General features: G+C 55.1%; 2 protein-coding genes and 1 non-coding gene across 12 annotated transcripts in view; all 3 read right to left on the minus strand.

Annotated features, from left to right (window-relative positions):
• LLGL2 (LLGL scribble cell polarity complex component 2) overlaps window positions 1-6,545 on the minus strand; it is a 40,324-nt gene extending 33,779 nt beyond the window's left edge. For 6 of the 9 annotated variants that reach the window (XM_064270749.1, XM_064270746.1, XM_064270742.1 and 3 more), the window contains exon 1: window positions 5,668-6,390. The gene's annotated coding sequence lies outside the window, so the exon portion shown is untranslated. Of the gene's footprint in view, window positions 1-1,867; window positions 1,978-5,667; window positions 6,391-6,470 lie in introns of those variants that run through there. The other 3 variants (XM_064270743.1, XM_064270744.1, XM_023556891.2) reach the window with 3 other exon arrangements.
• A 1,046-nt stretch (window positions 6,546-7,591) lies between these two features.
• On the minus strand, window positions 7,592-14,942 carry TSEN54 (tRNA splicing endonuclease subunit 54). Of its 2 annotated transcripts, none has more exons than XM_064270753.1 (11): window positions 14,843-14,942; window positions 14,557-14,721; window positions 14,398-14,461; window positions 14,228-14,311; window positions 13,823-13,921; window positions 12,475-12,527; window positions 10,541-10,642; window positions 9,718-10,343; window positions 9,023-9,083; window positions 8,607-8,723; window positions 7,592-7,979 (listed from the first exon to the last, which is right to left on the minus strand). In XM_064270753.1, exons 1-11 carry the CDS (start codon window positions 14,896-14,898, stop codon window positions 7,940-7,942), a joined length of 1,467 nt encoding a protein of 488 aa, XP_064126823.1. In that variant the 5' UTR covers window positions 14,899-14,942; the 3' UTR covers window positions 7,592-7,939. The 2 variants fall into 2 exon arrangements, with proteins under 2 accessions (XP_064126823.1, XP_010595260.2); XM_010596958.3 differs by having other exon boundaries at window positions 7,592-8,090; window positions 14,843-14,941.
• Window positions 14,943-15,849: 907 nt separating this feature from the next.
• Window positions 15,850-15,921, minus strand: TRNAE-UUC (transfer RNA glutamic acid (anticodon UUC)). Its single transcript has one exon. It is a non-coding gene; the product is annotated as a tRNA-Glu (tRNA).
• Window positions 15,922-15,970: the final 49 nt, after the last annotated feature.

The following is a 15,970-nucleotide window of genomic DNA, read 5'->3' on the forward strand; positions in this document are numbered from 1 at the left end:
ACAGGAGACAGCACTCAGGGTTGATGCAGGGCCATGGAGCCTTGCCGACCTGTGGCTGGTTCCCCTCCTTTCCCATGCAAGTCTGAGCTCCATGTGTGCAGCTGATGGGCCACTCCCTTCCCTTCTCATTGCCCCAGTCACCACTGCCACCAGCCACCAGAACCATCCTGGGTTTAGGACAGTTCTCCCCACACCTGATGCCCACTCTGGAAAAAAACAAGAGAGCTATTTGGTGACAGGCCAGAAAATCCACACCCTGTCTTTCCTAACCATCCGTGCCCTGCTGGAACACACAGCTAACCCCCTCTACATCTCAAGGGCTCAATAAAGAACCAGGGGAAGCAGAGAGGGAGGAGCTGCATGGGGCGGGCTTGTCTTGGGCCTCTGCTCTAGCAGCAGATTTGATTGTGCCAGGATGGATGAAGGAGGTGGGCAGCCTGGGCTGGCACTGTTTGGAGTGCCTAGGCTAACTTGTCCCCATGAGACCAAGGCTTGGCCAAGCTGAGCCAGACTGTCTGTCCTGGAGGTGTGAGATGGGCCAGCCCCACTGACCTGCTAGGAGAGTCTACACCCAGTGGTAGAACTCCACACTCCTCCTGCCCAAGGGAGAAAAGGCCCCTCAAGCCACACCCAGCCTCCACCCATGTCCGTGACCTCCAGCAGCCAACACACAAGTGCACATGACATCCAAGTGCTCATTTTGTCTCCCCTTGGCTCATGCTCCCCACAGCCCTGCTGCTGATAAAGAAGCTGCCCTGCCTTCCCCAACATCCTGTGTGAGGCCTATGTGTGGCTTTGGCCTCCTGGCTGACGGATGTGAATACGCCCCTGCACCACCTACCAATGGGAGTGGTAGGGCAGGGCTCTAAGCGACAGAGGCAGCTGCTGACCCCTCGGCCTTTGCCCATGCCAACCCAGATGCCCAGGGCTGCTTTGCAAGGGTCCGTGTTGCCCTGGGAAACCCAATCTCCCAGCAGCACAGGCAGCCCTCTGACCAGCAGCTTTGCAACCAAGCCTTAGCTGAAAGGGTACCTCTATGGAGGTGGGACCAAGGAGACCACACACACACGCACACAGAGAGAGAAAGAGAGATAGAGAGTTAAAGAGTATTGGGGAAACCAGAGAAATCACTGTTAGGCAATAGAAGGAACTGAGAACTTTCTATGTGCTGCGCTTTACTTTAAGCACTGCACATGCTTCATCTTATTTAATTCTTATGACAATTACTTATGAAATAAATGATTCAGAGAGACATCAGGCCAGCAGTTAGGAAGCGGCCACATCCCAATTTGAACCCCAATCTGTTCAGTTCGGGTCTCTCTCCCAGGACAAAGGGGCTAGCTGAGATTAGGTTGAGGGGGAGTTACTGCTTAAGGGGCACTGAGCTTCTGTTAAGGGTGGTGGGAAAATCTGGAAATGGATAGTGGTGCTGGCTGCACAATATGATGAATGATGTCCAGGTAAGAAAGGTTGAAATGCTAAAAGTTGTGTTATTACATGTCTACCACAGTGAAATATATATATACATATATGTGTGTATATGTATACATATATATACACACATATATATATACATATATATGTATATACCTGGGAGAGTCACTCAAGGCTCCTAAATGGTTTCTGTCCTTGCTGCCACTTCTGGGCCCGTGAGGATGGGGTGGGGAAGTTGGAGTGAAGCCCCAGCTCCCCATGAATCTTCACTTCCCCACTCCCATTCTGGGGTCCCAGGTCCCTTCTGCAATACAACACGAATGGCTTTCCAGGGAAGTGACCAATTGGGTGAGGCTAACTGTGAGGAAAAGCAAAGCCAATCTTGGGAAAAAAGGCCAACTTGCCTGAGGTTGGGGTGGGTGGGCCCTCCTACCTGCCCCCAGACTTGAACAGCTGTCCCAAGGAGCTTCTAGAAAATGTCATCTTCAGGGGGGACAGATGTGCCTACCTAGTTCATGGTTGTGTCCCCAGAGCTCCGTGACCCTGAAACACAGGAAACACTCAAATACTATTTAAAGAGCCCCCTCACCTCCTTCAAGTCTTTGCTCAAAGGTCACCTTCTGCATGAGGCCCACCCTGGCTACACTTTGCAAAATTACAATCTGCCCCCTACCACCCACACCGTTGCCGTCGAGTCGATTCCGACTCATAGCCACCCTATAGGACAGGGTTTCTAAGGAGCAGCTGGTGGATTCGAACTGCTGACCTTTCAGTAGCCTTAGGTCTGAACCATTACGCCACCAGGGTTTCCTACCACGGGAGTTTCAAATTCTCTGCTCTAGATCTCCTTACTCTCTATAGCTCACAATGCTTTTAACACATTATTTATTATTTAGGCTCACACTTCCCACTCACTTTAGAATGTAAGTTCCATGAGGGCAAAGATGTTGGCTCTGTTTACAGGTTATCCCATGCCTTGCACACAAGAAGCACAAATAGATACTTATTGAAATGAACAGCTAGGATTAATAACTAGACAAGGTCTTCCGTCAGAGGCCACTGGCCGCAAAGAGCACTGGGCTGGGGTTCCACACAGTCCCGCGGGGTACTTGCCCACTCTGTTCTCAAAGACTCTGGACAAGCCAAAGGCCACTGGACGCACACTGGGGATACCTGCACCCTCGTGGACCCTGCCTCACTTAGACTGAGGCTCCAGGACATGTAACTCTTTGGCAAGGTGAATCCCAAAATACTACTACTGACCAGAGTCATCGTCCAGTACCCAGATGTCCCTCTTGCCAGACCCTGGGACAGTGGGTCAGGAGACTCAGAGAAGACTCTGGTCTCTGCTGAATTCTTGAAGGGTAGACTCAGGTGCCTGGGAGCTTCCCTGACCCCACACCCCGTGAGCCTCTCCTAGCTCAAGAATTCACTGTGGTTCCTGGGAAGGGGTAGGAGTGGGGTGACTCCTGCTTCCTCTCAGAGGCAAGGCTACCCCAAAGGGAGCTGGCCAAGGCCCTGGCATTGGGCTATGGGGAGTGTCTCCAGGGGAAGGGCAAGCAGTGCTGGTGGCCCCATCGGGGAAAGCCCATCTCCTGGCCTCACCCCGTTTCTTCCCTGTGACCTACTCCTGGGCAGAGGAAAACCAAGTCCCCAAGCAGACCCGGCTTGCCTCGACTCAGAAGGAGCCCTGATAACTGTATCACCCGAGTGAGATAAGAAGATAACTGGGAGCTGAGTACTCAGGGTAAGTGTGTCCAGATGGCCAGTGCTGCTTAAAGCGGCCAACCCAGTAGCAGAGGCCATGGGTCCCCAACCCAGGTGTCTCAAACAGCTACCTCTGGCACATCTAGAAAGCCCAGGAAGGCTGAATAATCCCCCAGGAAACCAAGCCTCCCCACACGGCTCTTGGACACTTCTGCCAGGGATGCTCAGTGTCCCCAGTGGGGCAGGCAGGGGTCACAATGAGGGCAGAGGCTCCCAACATTCCAGCTCCATGCACCACTTAACAGTGATGGGAGGGTTCTGGGAGCAGGAAGTCCCCCCTCTCAGATGAGGACACCCCCTCCCTAAACGAGGTTGAAAGCAGGCACTACGGAGTTCCCAAAAATCTCCTTAATGACGATGGAGCGGCACAGGGGTTTGTTGCCACCCAGCACCCCCCCCAAAAAAAAAGACAGGGTACAGACAGTGCACACAGCCAACTGGAGATTCTGCACACCCTCCTCCCTACCTCCAGCCTCAGCAAGAAGGGCCCAGCCAGGGTCCATAGGTCAGAAGCCCAAGGAGCAGAAGTGGCAAGGGCCGTGGGGACATATATGACATTAAGAGAGGACACTGCCATCTACCTCTGCCCCCCACCCCCCAGGAACAATGTCCTGATTTAAAAAGCTCGAGCTCCAGAGGCTTTCAAAGATCACAAAATTATAACCTCTTTGCTGATCCCCGGATGGAGAAGCCAAATTCCCTCACAACACACTAGGCAACTCCAAAAAGCACAGGAGCTGCCCAAAGGCTTGCAGGGTGAAGTTCAGCCTTACTGGCTATGTGCTGGGCCACACGTGTTCCTGATATGTTTCACCCTCTCGTCAACATGTGTACAAACAGAGCTCGCCGAGGCAGACACAGTAAGTGACTGAGCCAAGGGCACACAGCAAGACACCAGCCAGGCCACGACTCAAAACTCCCCTGGTATCTGGCAAGATGCTAAAAAACTTAATGAACGGTATGTTTGAGGGAGAATTATTTTCCCTTATTTTATACTTTCATATAATGCTTGACTGTTCCTGCCATGCACTTCTATTACCTTTTTGATTTTTTTAAATAAACAGGGACCATCTAGTATTATGAGCCTTTTCTCATGGTGTAAATGGTTAAATGCTAGACTAATAACTGAAAGGTTGGCGGTTCAAATCTACCCAGAGGCACCTCAGAAGAAAGGCCTGGTGATCTACTTTCCAAAGGTTACAAGTCATTGAAATCCCTACAAAGCAAAGCTCTGCTCTGGAATACAAGGAGTCACCATAAATTGGTTTTGTTTGTGTGTGTTAATGGGCTGATGAAAATGTTCTGGAACCAGACAGCGATGACGGCTGATTGTAGTAAATGCCACTGAATAGTATACTTTAAAATAATAAATTTTGTTATGTACATTTTATCACAGCTTTTAAAAGCTACTATTTCTTTAAAAACACAACTAAGCCAAACAATAGTTCAGCTTAAGTAGTAAAAAATGCCTGCCTTGAGCATTGTGCTCTTTCAAGCAAGATCTATCTATATGGGATCAAACTGACAACAGCAACTCAGGGGAGCAGTGAGTTTATGTTCGTAGGGGAGGAACAACTCAGAAAAGGAGGGTGAGAATGGTTGCACAACTCAAAGAATGTAATCAATGTCACTGAATTGTACACATGGAAACTGTTGAATTGATGTATAAAACACCAAAAAAACCAAACCCAGTGCCGTGGAGTCGATTCCGACTCATAGCAGCCCTACAGTACAGAGAACTTCCCCACAGAGTTTCCAAGGAGTGCCTGGCAGATTTGAACTGCCGACCCTTTGGTTAGCAGCAGCAGCCGTAGCACTTAACCACTATGCCACCAGGGTTTCCGAATTAATATACATAATACATAAAAAACAAACAAACAAAAACAGAAGAAACAAGTGTTGGTTACTTAAAGAAACACAACTATTAATTGTCACCAAATGAGGGCAGCTTTCTCCTATGCTCCATTGTCTCAGGGAGGACTGGGGGCCCAGGGTGGCCTCCCACAGACTGGCTCAACCAAAACTCGGTGAAGAGGGCCGGGCTCCGAGAGCTGAGTTGGGTCCTGGCTGCCACAGGCAGGTCACTTAAGCAAACCAAACCTGAGTCCCACATGCACTAAATAAAGGAAGCGAAAACATCTCTCCAAGGTCCCTTCCGGAGCTGAGCCCAGCCCACACGCATCTAGGATCTTTCTCAAAGGCCACTTTCCACCTTGGTTCCCCCTGGGCTGGGCCAAGCACTTCTCCAGCGTTGCTCCTGGGCTCTTCCCACTCGGGTTTCCTTGTCCTCCTGACACGCCCATTCCCTCCCTGCTCTGAATCCCCTCCACAGCACGATTGGATCTTGAGTTGCAAACTCCTGCAGACGGTCCCGAGAGCCTGGTCGCAGAAGCCCTGCATCAGCACATGTATCCCCACGGGAGGGGACGCTGAATCTAAGCCCTGCCCGCCTCACCCAAAGCTCACCTGTCTCAGGTGAGGGCCTCAGGAGGCCATACCGCGGCTCCCCTGGTTACGCTCAGCTCTCTCCACAGCCAAGGCCCAATCTGTCCAGGAACCGTCCAGCTGGACCAAACCAAGAACAAACTTTGAACGCTTTCTTTGGCAAGGCAGAATTTTCCACCCCTCGCCAAGTCCGAATGTCCCACAGAGCAATAATCCCCGCCCCGGCTGGCGTGGAAAACAGACCGGGTCTCCGCCTAAAGGTGTCCAAAACCGCCTCCGGCGGAGAAAGGCCCTGAGACCGAAGTCCCTCCGGCGGGCTTCCTGCGACCGGGGATTAGGAGGCACAAAGGCCTGGGAGGGAACGGGCCCAGATGGCAGGGGCTAAGCCGCCGAGGTTACGCGCTCCGGCCGCCGCTCGGGGACAGAGGGCCAACCGGAGACGCGCCTCGCCGACCTCCCGGTCAGGAGTCTTGCACTTGGGGTCAGAGACCCGGGGGCCCCGTCTCCGCTGCAGTGTCCCCGCACCCAGCCGGGCCGGGCACCTGTTTCTCTGCTCCCCAAAGCCAACACTATTGTGCAAACCCGAAACCCAGATTCCGTCATCGCGGGAGGATTAGGCAGAGAGAAGTTCCCGGCGGCACTTTCTACAGGTGTCTTTCTCCCAAAGGAGCCAGCGCTAGGGCGCGGCGGTCGGACCTGGGTGCAGTCCTCCCCGCCCGGCCTGGGAAGCCCGGGGGTCTCGGCCCTCGCCGGCCTCCCCGCCCCTCTGGCGGGCGCCCCAAGGGAGCGGGCCCGGCCAGGTGGGTCCCGGTTCCGCGTCTCACCTGGAACCCCGCGCCAGCCCCGCCCGAGGCCTCTGCGTCCTCGGCGCCCGCCGCCGGCCCCGCTCGCTCCGCGCGCCGGCCCACGGACTGCTGGCGGCCTCTCCTTCCTGCTCACCTCCGGCGGCGGGCAGGGCGGAGCCGCCGTATTTACATAAAGAGCCAGCCGGCTGCCCGCGGAGCCCGGCCCCGCCCCCGCCCCGCCCCGCCCCTACGATGACCGGGCGAGGGTGCAGCCGGGGCGCCGCGGGGCAGGGCCAGGTTCGGGCCAATCGCCGGCCCCAAGGGCCCGGGGCGGGGCTAGGCTCGTGAATATGCACGATGCCCGCTGGCCCGCCCCGGTCTCACCTGCGCGTACCTGCGTCGCGGGACTAGGCGCCGCACCCCGTGTCCCGCCGCCTCCAGAGGAGGAAATAGTTCCCGGAACGCGCGGAGACACCGGGGGCACCTCCCGGCCCGACTCCAGAGGGCAGCCGTCCCTCCAACAGCCCGGCCCAACTGCCGAGGGAGGGCCCAGCCCGATCAGAGCCGCGTCCCGAGGACGCGGGACAGGTTTCGGGATCCCGGAGCGGTTATGGGGACGTTGCTGCGAGGCACCTCCCCTCGGAGAGGGCCCTAAGAACCCCCTCCACTCTGTCGTAGTGGCGGCGGGGTCCGCGACACCGAGGGGCAGCGGCTGGAGTTTTTAGCACCAGCGAGGGAGGGCTTGGAGTGCAGTGGAGTGGCGAGGGGCGGGAACGGAAGGGACGCGGAAGCCCGTCCCGAGGCCTAGGGAGCGAGAAGGGGGCGCGTCTTCTGCGCGCCTGCAGGCGGCCCCTCGGAGCGTCTAGGGCTCCAACCTCACCGACAAGGCCACCCTTCTACCCTGACCCGGCTAAGCCCCGGACTCCTTCCTCGAACTACCCTTCGGAAACCCAAGCCAGCTAGAGGTCTGTGACTTCCCATCCCCGAAAAGGGCGGGACGCGTTCCGGCCTCCCGCTGGCTTCCCTCACTCTTTAGGTCCCGCACCAGAGCAAGCTCTTCGTGTGTTTGTGTTAGCCCCGCGGGCAACAGCGTGTGGGGGAGGGGAGCACTGCGGGGCCTGGACTGAGTTGCCTCATCCAATATATCCAGCCACAGCAGGAAGAGTTAACTTTTTAATGGCTTTGGCTTTATCGCATGAAGCAGGCACCCTCTGGGTTAAAGGCACGGAGTCCTCTCTTCTGCCTCACCTTGCTGGGTCTCTGAAATCTAGTCCTGAGTCCCAAGGAGGTCACTGCAAAGCAGGAACCTCCGGCTTGGAGCGTGGAAGCGCTGCAGTGGCCAGGCAGAGGGGCAAGGCTTCGCTCTCCTGCAAGCATCACACACCAGGGCCAGGGCACAGACTGGCTCCTGTGGCTCCAGGCACAGGATGCTGGAACAGTCCCTGAGAGCAGACAGTCCAGGTCTGAAGCACAGGCCCCAGCCTTTCCCTGAGAGAGGAGCTGCATGGTCACTGCTCCAGGTCCCTGGGCAGTGTGAAGTCCCGGAAGCTGTAGAAGGAGATGTCACCATGATCCACCAGGGCAAAGATGAGGGGGACATCCCCACTCTGGTAGGACAACCGCTTAAGGGTGGTGAGGCCTGGGACTGGCTCGTCAAATCTGCAGGGAGAAGGATTAGACTGAGACTTTGGCACAGCCCACCTGTGAGCTCTGAGACCCCAGCCGGGGTTGGGGGTACAAGAATGCTGGCCCCTGGCCTGCCTTCTCTGCAAGCAGCGTGGCTCTGATAAGTGCTCCAAAAAAGGAACCGGAGCCCTGGTTGGGGCTCTGATAAGCGCTCCAAAAAGGAACCGGAGCCCTGGTTGGGGAGGGGGCTAAGAAGAGGGAGGCTCTCACCACTCTTAGCCTGTAAATCCCTCTGCTTCTCATTCCTTCTGCTGGGGGAGCCTGGGACTAAAGTGACTCAGGAGAGAGCCTACCCCTAAATCCCAAGAGGAGCTAAGAATTGGCAAACCTGGGTTCCAACAGCACTGACAGGCTGTGTGGCCTCACACGGAGGCTGTCTAACCTCTCTGGGCTCAGGTTCCTCTCGGACTGGCCAGGGGTGGGAGTAAAGAGAAGGTGCACATGGCTTCACAAGGAACCGGGAGTGGTACACACTTGCTGGTCTCGTACCCACTAATGCACATCCGAGCGTAGGGCTTGCCAGGGTTATTCTTTCGGAAAGTGGCCACAGCGCTGGCCTGGTAAACGTCGAAGCTGATCTCCAAGCCCCCCGACTTCTCCAGCAGCCTGAGGACAGAGTAAGAAACCTTCAGAAAACAGGGACTCTCCTGCCCACCTTTCCATCTCACCTTTTCCCTCCACTGGTTCCAGAAGGCAGCCTGGTCCAGGGGAGGTATGAGGGGTAGCGGGGAGGTGAGCTGCCCTACCTCAGAACCCTTGGCATAAATCCACCCCATCTGTGGTTCCTCCCTTCCTGCTAGACACACGCGAACATCAGATGCTGCTCAGCTCAGAGCGAGGCAGGTGGGTACGGGGCCCTGGAATGAGTTCCAACTGATGCCCAACTTTGCTGTATGCAAACTCACCGGGCCCCTCCGTCAGCCAGGTGTGTCGTCTGCAGCACCGAGATATGCTGTAGGACCGCGGCTACAAGGACAGTGAAAACAAAGGTTTGGAGATCAGTCAACCATTTATGGAATCCCTCAACACTTCTGAATCTGCCAGCTAGTTTAGGATTGCCAGGTTTAGCAAATAAAAATACAAGATGTCTTTATTTTACCTGGCAGCCCTAATCTGGTCCCTTAAAATCTGCTACGTCCCATAAGGATTTTAAGGCGTTCTAAATCCGTTAATGCAGTCAGCCAGGGCTAGTCTTGCCCTGAGGGTTCCCTATACTTGACAACAAGAGCAGAAGGTAAGCCTTCGATGTGGCCAAGATGGCGCCTCCCGCTTCCAGTCTGATGAGACTGGGAGGCCCAGCTGGTTGGTGGCGAAGCCATCACATTCATCTTGTATCTAGTTTATGACTTTAAGAGCGTGGTCGTAGTTTTCATTCCTCCTCGCCTCTCCTCAGTCGCCAACCAACCATCTCTAATGTCCCCATTTGAGCCCTCTGCTGCTGCCCTGGAGTAGACAGTCCTTGTGGGTTCCACTCCACCGGGCAGTCTCTCTTCCCCCATCCTCCTTAGCCTGGCTCAGTCCTGGTCAACCCACGCCCCTTTCAAAGTCTTGTGACTCCTCCGCTACCAGTGCTGGCAGGGCTGTGGCACAGTGGGGGTACCTGGGGAGTCTGCCTGGCCAGGGCTCAGCAAGGGGGTGACAGGCTGGTCCCACAGGTGTGCAGGGCAGCTCTGGGTCTTCTGCAGGTGTCGCCTCTGCAGCAGGGCCTTGTACTCCTGCCAGCTGGAACAGCGCTGCACCTCAGGATCCATGCTGACATCTTCCCGGAAGTGCCGGGCCCCTGCCTGTTGCTCCCGTCGGGAGAGCTTCTCCTTCCGTTGGTTCAGCTTCTGGCACCAGGACTCGGCGTCTATCTCCCGCCCAGAGATGTTGGCTGGAAGCAGCTCTGGGGCTGGGGCAAGCAGGAGGGTGTGACGGCTGTCTGAAGCCATGTTGGGGAAGGAGATCTGCTCAAAGTTCCAGCGTGGCTTACAAACCTCCATGGCTCCATTCTCTACTTTGCCACTCTCTTGGCTGCATTCCACCCTGTCCCTGGCCAGGCCAGGCCAGGGCTCCAAGGACCCTAGAAGCTCAGGGTCCTTTCTAGGGCTTGATTCATGGGGTTTTTCCTCTGGGCATGGGCTGTTGTAGCCGCAGGGAGATGGGCTTGAGGCTGCCTGGCTCTCAGGTGTCCCATTCACCTCCTGCAGGGGGCTCTCCAGGGTCCTGGGCTTCTTGGGAAGGGACCTGAGGGATGCGGGGAGGAAAGGCAGCTGCTGTGCTGATGTGCACACATGCCAGTGTGTGCTGGGAGGGACAGGTGCCCCACTGTCTACCCCGAGCCACCGTAGGAGCTGCCGAAGCTTCAAACATCAGCACTCCCCCAACAGCTCAGCACCCCCACCACTCACTGGGGGCTGGGGGAGCGGCAGGGGGAGCATTACTGAGAGCTGGAGCTCCTTCTCCTCCTCCTGCAATTCCGATCCTCCAGGTCCTGGGCGCTGCCATCCAGGTTCAGCTGCCTCTCGTAAGGGGACAGGACAGAGCTGTGGGGAGAGGATGGGGCGGGTCACAGATCCACCTTCTCTGCCTGGGCAGGGGATGGGGCTGAGAGGACAAGTCATGGGGCCATAGTGGGGGGCGGGGCCTAAAGCCACAGAGCCTGGGCAGACCTGCACTCAGGACATACGGGAGCAGCCACAGGGCCTAGCCATGCCACTCTGCCTGGGCCTCTGGGCCTCACCAGTGGCACCTTTGAACAGAGGGTTCCCTGGAATTGGGGTCCCTGCTATGAGTCAGAATTGACTTGACGGTAATGAGTTTGCAGAGCCAGCAAGAAATGATCACTGTGACAAAAACCAAGAGAAACTAGAAAACTTGAAAGATACAGGAAAATAAAGATGAAAATAAAAATCACAGATAACCACTGTTAACGTTTTTGTGTCTCACACACACACACTCCATGTGTTTTTCTCTCTCCATGTTTTTTCTAATACAAATGACATTGTTCTAGCATTTTGTTATTCTTAGTTGCCATCGAGTGGATTCTGACTCACGGTGAACCCGTGTGTGCGGAGCAGAACCGCTCCAAGGCTGCGACCTTGCAGAAGCAGATGACCAGGCCTGTCTTCCAAGGAGCCTCTGGGTGGGTTCAAACCACCAACCTTTCAGCCAGTTGTCGAGTACTTACCGGTTTGTGTCATATAAACACGGCCCCTCACTGCCACAGCATTCTTCTCTGGCGTGGGTTGTTTTTTTTGTTGTTGTTCTAAGGCTGTACTGCCCAATATGCCACAAGTGGCTATGGTGGAACAGTGGTTAAGAGCTTGGCTGCTAACCAAAAGGTCGGCAGTTTGAATCCACCAGCCGCTCCTTAGAAACCCCATGGAGCAGTTCTACTCAGTCCTATAGGGTCGCTACAAAAACTCGCTGAGTTGAAATTAACTCAAAGGTAATAAGTTTGGCTTGGCTTATGATGAAGTTAAACATTTAGTTCTGTGGATGCATAAGGCACACACATTGGACGGCGCAGGTAGAGACCATTTTCATCATTGCAGAAAGTTTTATCAGGCAGGGCTGCTCTGAAGGATCAACTCTAATGTAGGTGACTATGTCTCCACTGTTGGACTCCTGGGTTGTTTCTAAGTTCACTAGCCTTGCGAAGTGATGCTGTGCTGTGCTAGCTCCCCAGTAAACGCAAGCTCCATGGGGGCAGAGATTTTGCTCTGTGCTGTGTCCTCAGCTCCTAGCACAAGGCCTGATACACGGTAAGTACTCAGTAAACATCTGACGAATGAATGGATGAACGTTCTCACCATCAGTCTCTGCACACATCACGATTACTTCCTTAGGGTATACTCTCCTTTCAGAAATCAAAGGACGTGCCTGTTGCACAGCTTTTGTCACAGACTGTGAAACTGCAAAGCCTGTATCACTTGCCGCTCCAAGTCTGCGGGGCTCTGTGGCTCCTAGCAGTACTAGATTACTAAGGGGGTCATCTGCAGAGGCCACACGAGAAAAGACCATCTAGCCTAATATAAGAAATGTGAAATCCTTCTAAACTCCCCACTCTGTCCTTCCTTCACTCAACAAATCTGCGGCACACCTACTAAGTGCTGGGCACTGCTCAGGGCCACATCTCCAAGCTTGCCATGCCTGGCAGGTGCTCGTCATCACCAGTGGAGTGAGCCAGCTGAGGTGGGTCCTAATTTGATAAATTGAAATAACTCGGATTCTTCCAGCAGAGGTCAACCCATGTCCAGGGAAGGTTCCAGAGCTCCAGGCAAGGATTCCAGGTAGAGGCCACTTTCCCACCTTGGGCTAGTCAGCTGGGTCCCAGGGTTAGATTGAATGGAAGGGAAAAGGGATGGGGATTTACCTTGGCTGGAATCGTCGAACCACATAGCCCAGTCTCTTCAGGTGGCTGAAGACCTCAAAAGAAAGAAAAGATTTAGGTCAAATGTCTCCTCTTGAAAACACCAAATAGTTGCTCGAGACAGAAGCCACTTACTTCTCAGGCCCCTCCCCTGTCCCTCCTGCACACGTGCAGATTCCAAACCCTGGTAGTGGTTGGGCCACAGTCCATTATAAACACACTTCCCAAAGTTGGATCTCCACCTCTGAATTCCTGTCCTCCTCACTTATCTTACTTTGGGAAGAAAGGACTTTTAGTAGTTTGACTTAAAAGCTGATAACAATAGACCAAAAAAAGAACCATGCCCCAGAATAACTTGATATCAAAGCTGACAAAAATGAAGCTCCTGACTATGACTTAGACAAGATGACAGAAAGTGGTGGACATTCTTCCCACCTCCAGACATGGGTGGGGTGGGAGTGGTCTCTGAAGAGCCACATGTTTGTCCTCATGTCTGTGTAACCATGTTAAAGGGACATATCCAGGGATGTCCCTCATCTTGCTTGAACTCTACAGCCTTTGACATAGCGACCCCTTCCTCCTCAAAAGACCTTCTTTTGGCTTTTATGCCACCACCTCTCCTGGTTTTTCCTCTGTTGCCGAACACTCCTCAGTCTGCTTCTGGTCCATCAGCCTTCTTCCAGCCTCCTCATGTTGGAGAGCTCAAGGTCTGAAACCCAGCTCTCTACACTTGCCATACTCTCATACAGTCTCGTGGCTTTAAATAGCATCCATGTGCTCATGAAGTCCACATTTTATGTCTCTTGCCTTGACCTCCCCTGCCCTTCAGGCTTGTGTATCCAATTGCCTACTTGACCCCATGTCCCCCTCCCTGTGTACACTGTGCCAGCCGCCATGTCTATGTTCCACACCACCTGCCCCCACCCCAGCTTGCCTTGTCTCAGAGCCTTTGCACTTGCTGTTTCCTCTGCCCAGAGTACTCTGTCCCCAAATCTTTGCATAGCTTGCTCCTTCTCAACAAGTCTCTCTCTAGACGTTAGCCCTTTAGTGATACCTTTCTGGCTTCCAAGTCTAAATCAGCATCTTCCACTCTCTATCACTGTCCCCCTCTGCTTCATTTTCTATCTAGCACTCAACTCTCTCTGAGGTGAATAATTCATTTGTCTGTTTACTTATTATCCAATTGGCGCCACTAGAATGTAAGCACAATGAGAGCAGAATGCTTGTTTGTCTTGGGGCCCCAGCATGTAGCGCTGTGCCTTGCACTTTGTAGTTACTTGTAAATACTTGCATATATATTCACTGACTTGACAGATGAGTGGCTTTTGTCTCTGCAGAGGGTGGCAGATACCTGGTACTGCAGGAAAGTCACAGTGTCCTCAGTCAGGAGCAGCTGGTAGGCTTCCTGGATGGACAACGGCAGGTCTTGGTAGAAGAGCTGGATGGAGCCCTGGAAGAGGGGGACAATAGCTCTGGCTGTGAGCCATCTCCTGCACTGGCACAGCCAAATGGGGTAGCTTCCTGGCTCTGCCATGCCTTCTCTCCCCAACGTCACTACAAAAATATGGCCAACCCAGAAAAGGGGTCTGTGGCACTCATTCGGTCTGGAACCCCTGTTCTCTATATGGCACTCTGTCTCCTGCTCCTGAAGCCAGGTTACAAACTCCTTGGAAACTCAGTTGTGTATACTTTTCCCAATGTGTCCTTTGGGTTCCTTGGTCCCAAATCCTTCCCCGACCTCCCGGGCCCCACTCACACACTCCAGCAGATACAAGGCCTCTTCGGGGTGAAGCCGTTGCCGGCCCTGCTGTGAGAAGCCCATGGTCTGCCAGAATTTACCCTGCATGAGGCCCAGAGAAAGCGTCTGTCACAGAAGAGCCAGGAGGGCAGAGAAGGCGGGTCCCCTGCCCCATCCCCACCGCTCACCGCAGGAGACTGCAACTCCACGAAGCCTTCCTCTGGCCTCCAGTCTGCGGCCACTAAGCTGCCCCTGGCAAGGCGTGGGGAGGGGTCGTCTCAGCCCATCCGAGAGTCGCAGAGCCCGCCAGCCCGCGCCCACCCCGCCCCGGCCGCCCGACCGCTCACAGGCGCTCCACGCGCTCCTCGGCCAGCAGCTGCCAGAGCTCCTCGCGGCATCGGCGCAGCCGCTCGGCCTGGGCCTCCGAGCCGTCGGGGAGGAAGTCCTTGGGGCCATGAGAGCGCTGGGGCAGCTTCTGGGGCCGCGCGCGGGCGGCGAGCAGCTCCCTGGCGCTGGGGAGGAGGGACGTGGGTCAGCGCCACGCGGCCCGGCCGCCCGCCCCGGCCGCCCGTTCTCCTCCCCGCGTTCCCCCGGCGACCCCACGCCCCCCACCCCTGCCCCGGCCGCTCGCACCTGAGCACACGCCCAGCAGGAACATCCACATCTGCTGCCTCGGCGTCGGGCTCCATGGGGCCGCCATCTGCGGTTGTGCGCGCGCACCGCCCATGCCCCGCCCACCCCCGGAGCTCCGCGCGGCCCTAGCGCCGGCTTCTGCAGCGTCGGTTCCGGGAGTCCCACATCCCCCACCCGGCTTCTGCCTTCGGGGTTATTCTGAGTCTTCGCGCCGGCTTCGCACGTGTGCCTCGAGTCCCGGAGGCGAGCGTTTGCAGGTGGCGCGACGGTTAAGCGCTCGGACGCTAGCCGAAAAATTGGCGGTTTGAACACGCCACCGGCTTCGTGGGAGAAAGACCTGGCGATCAGCTCCTGTAAAGATTAAAATATGAAACCACACCTGTTGCCTTGGAGTCGATTCCGACTCAAAACGACCCTATAAGACGGAGTAGAATTGTCCCGGAGGATTTATGGAGGAAACACTGGTGGCGTAGTGGTTACGTGCTACGGCTGCTAACCTAAAGGGTCAGCAGTTCGAATCCAACAGGTGCTCCTTGGAAACTCTGTGGGGCAGTTCTCTGTCCTATAGGGTCGCTATGAGTCAGAATCGACTTGACGGCACTGGGTTTGGTTTTTGGAATCTTTGGGTTTTTTTTTTTTTTTTTTAATGGAAGCCAACTGCTACATCTTTCTGCCCTAGAGCAGCTGATGAGTTCGAATCGCTGCCCCCTTGGTTAGCAGCGAAGCATTTAACCACTGCGCCACCAGAACGCCTTCCGTACAGATTAAACCCAAAACCAAACCCGCTGCCGACGGCTCATAGCAACCGTATAAGACAGACTAGAGCGGCCCTGTAGGATTTCCAAGGCTGTAAATTTTTTTTTTTTTTTTTTAATCTTTACGGAAGCCGACTGCCACATTTTTCTCCTGCGGAGCTGCATGCTGGAGGGTTTGAACTACCAATCTTTCAGTTAGCAGCCGAGAGCTTTAACCGCTGCGCCAAAGGGACCGCTAAAAATGTTAGTGCTTTCCCATACCGGGAGTCGAACCCGGGCCGCCTGGGTGAAAACCAGGAATCCTAACCGCTAGACCATATGGGAAGTGCTGCTCTGAGCGCCCTGTGGGGCAGCTCTACTCTGTCACCTGGGG

Source organism: Loxodonta africana, chromosome 18 (assembly GCF_030014295.1).
Source record: "Loxodonta africana isolate mLoxAfr1 chromosome 18, mLoxAfr1.hap2, whole genome shotgun sequence".
NCBI lineage: Eukaryota > Metazoa > Chordata > Mammalia > Proboscidea > Elephantidae > Loxodonta > Loxodonta africana.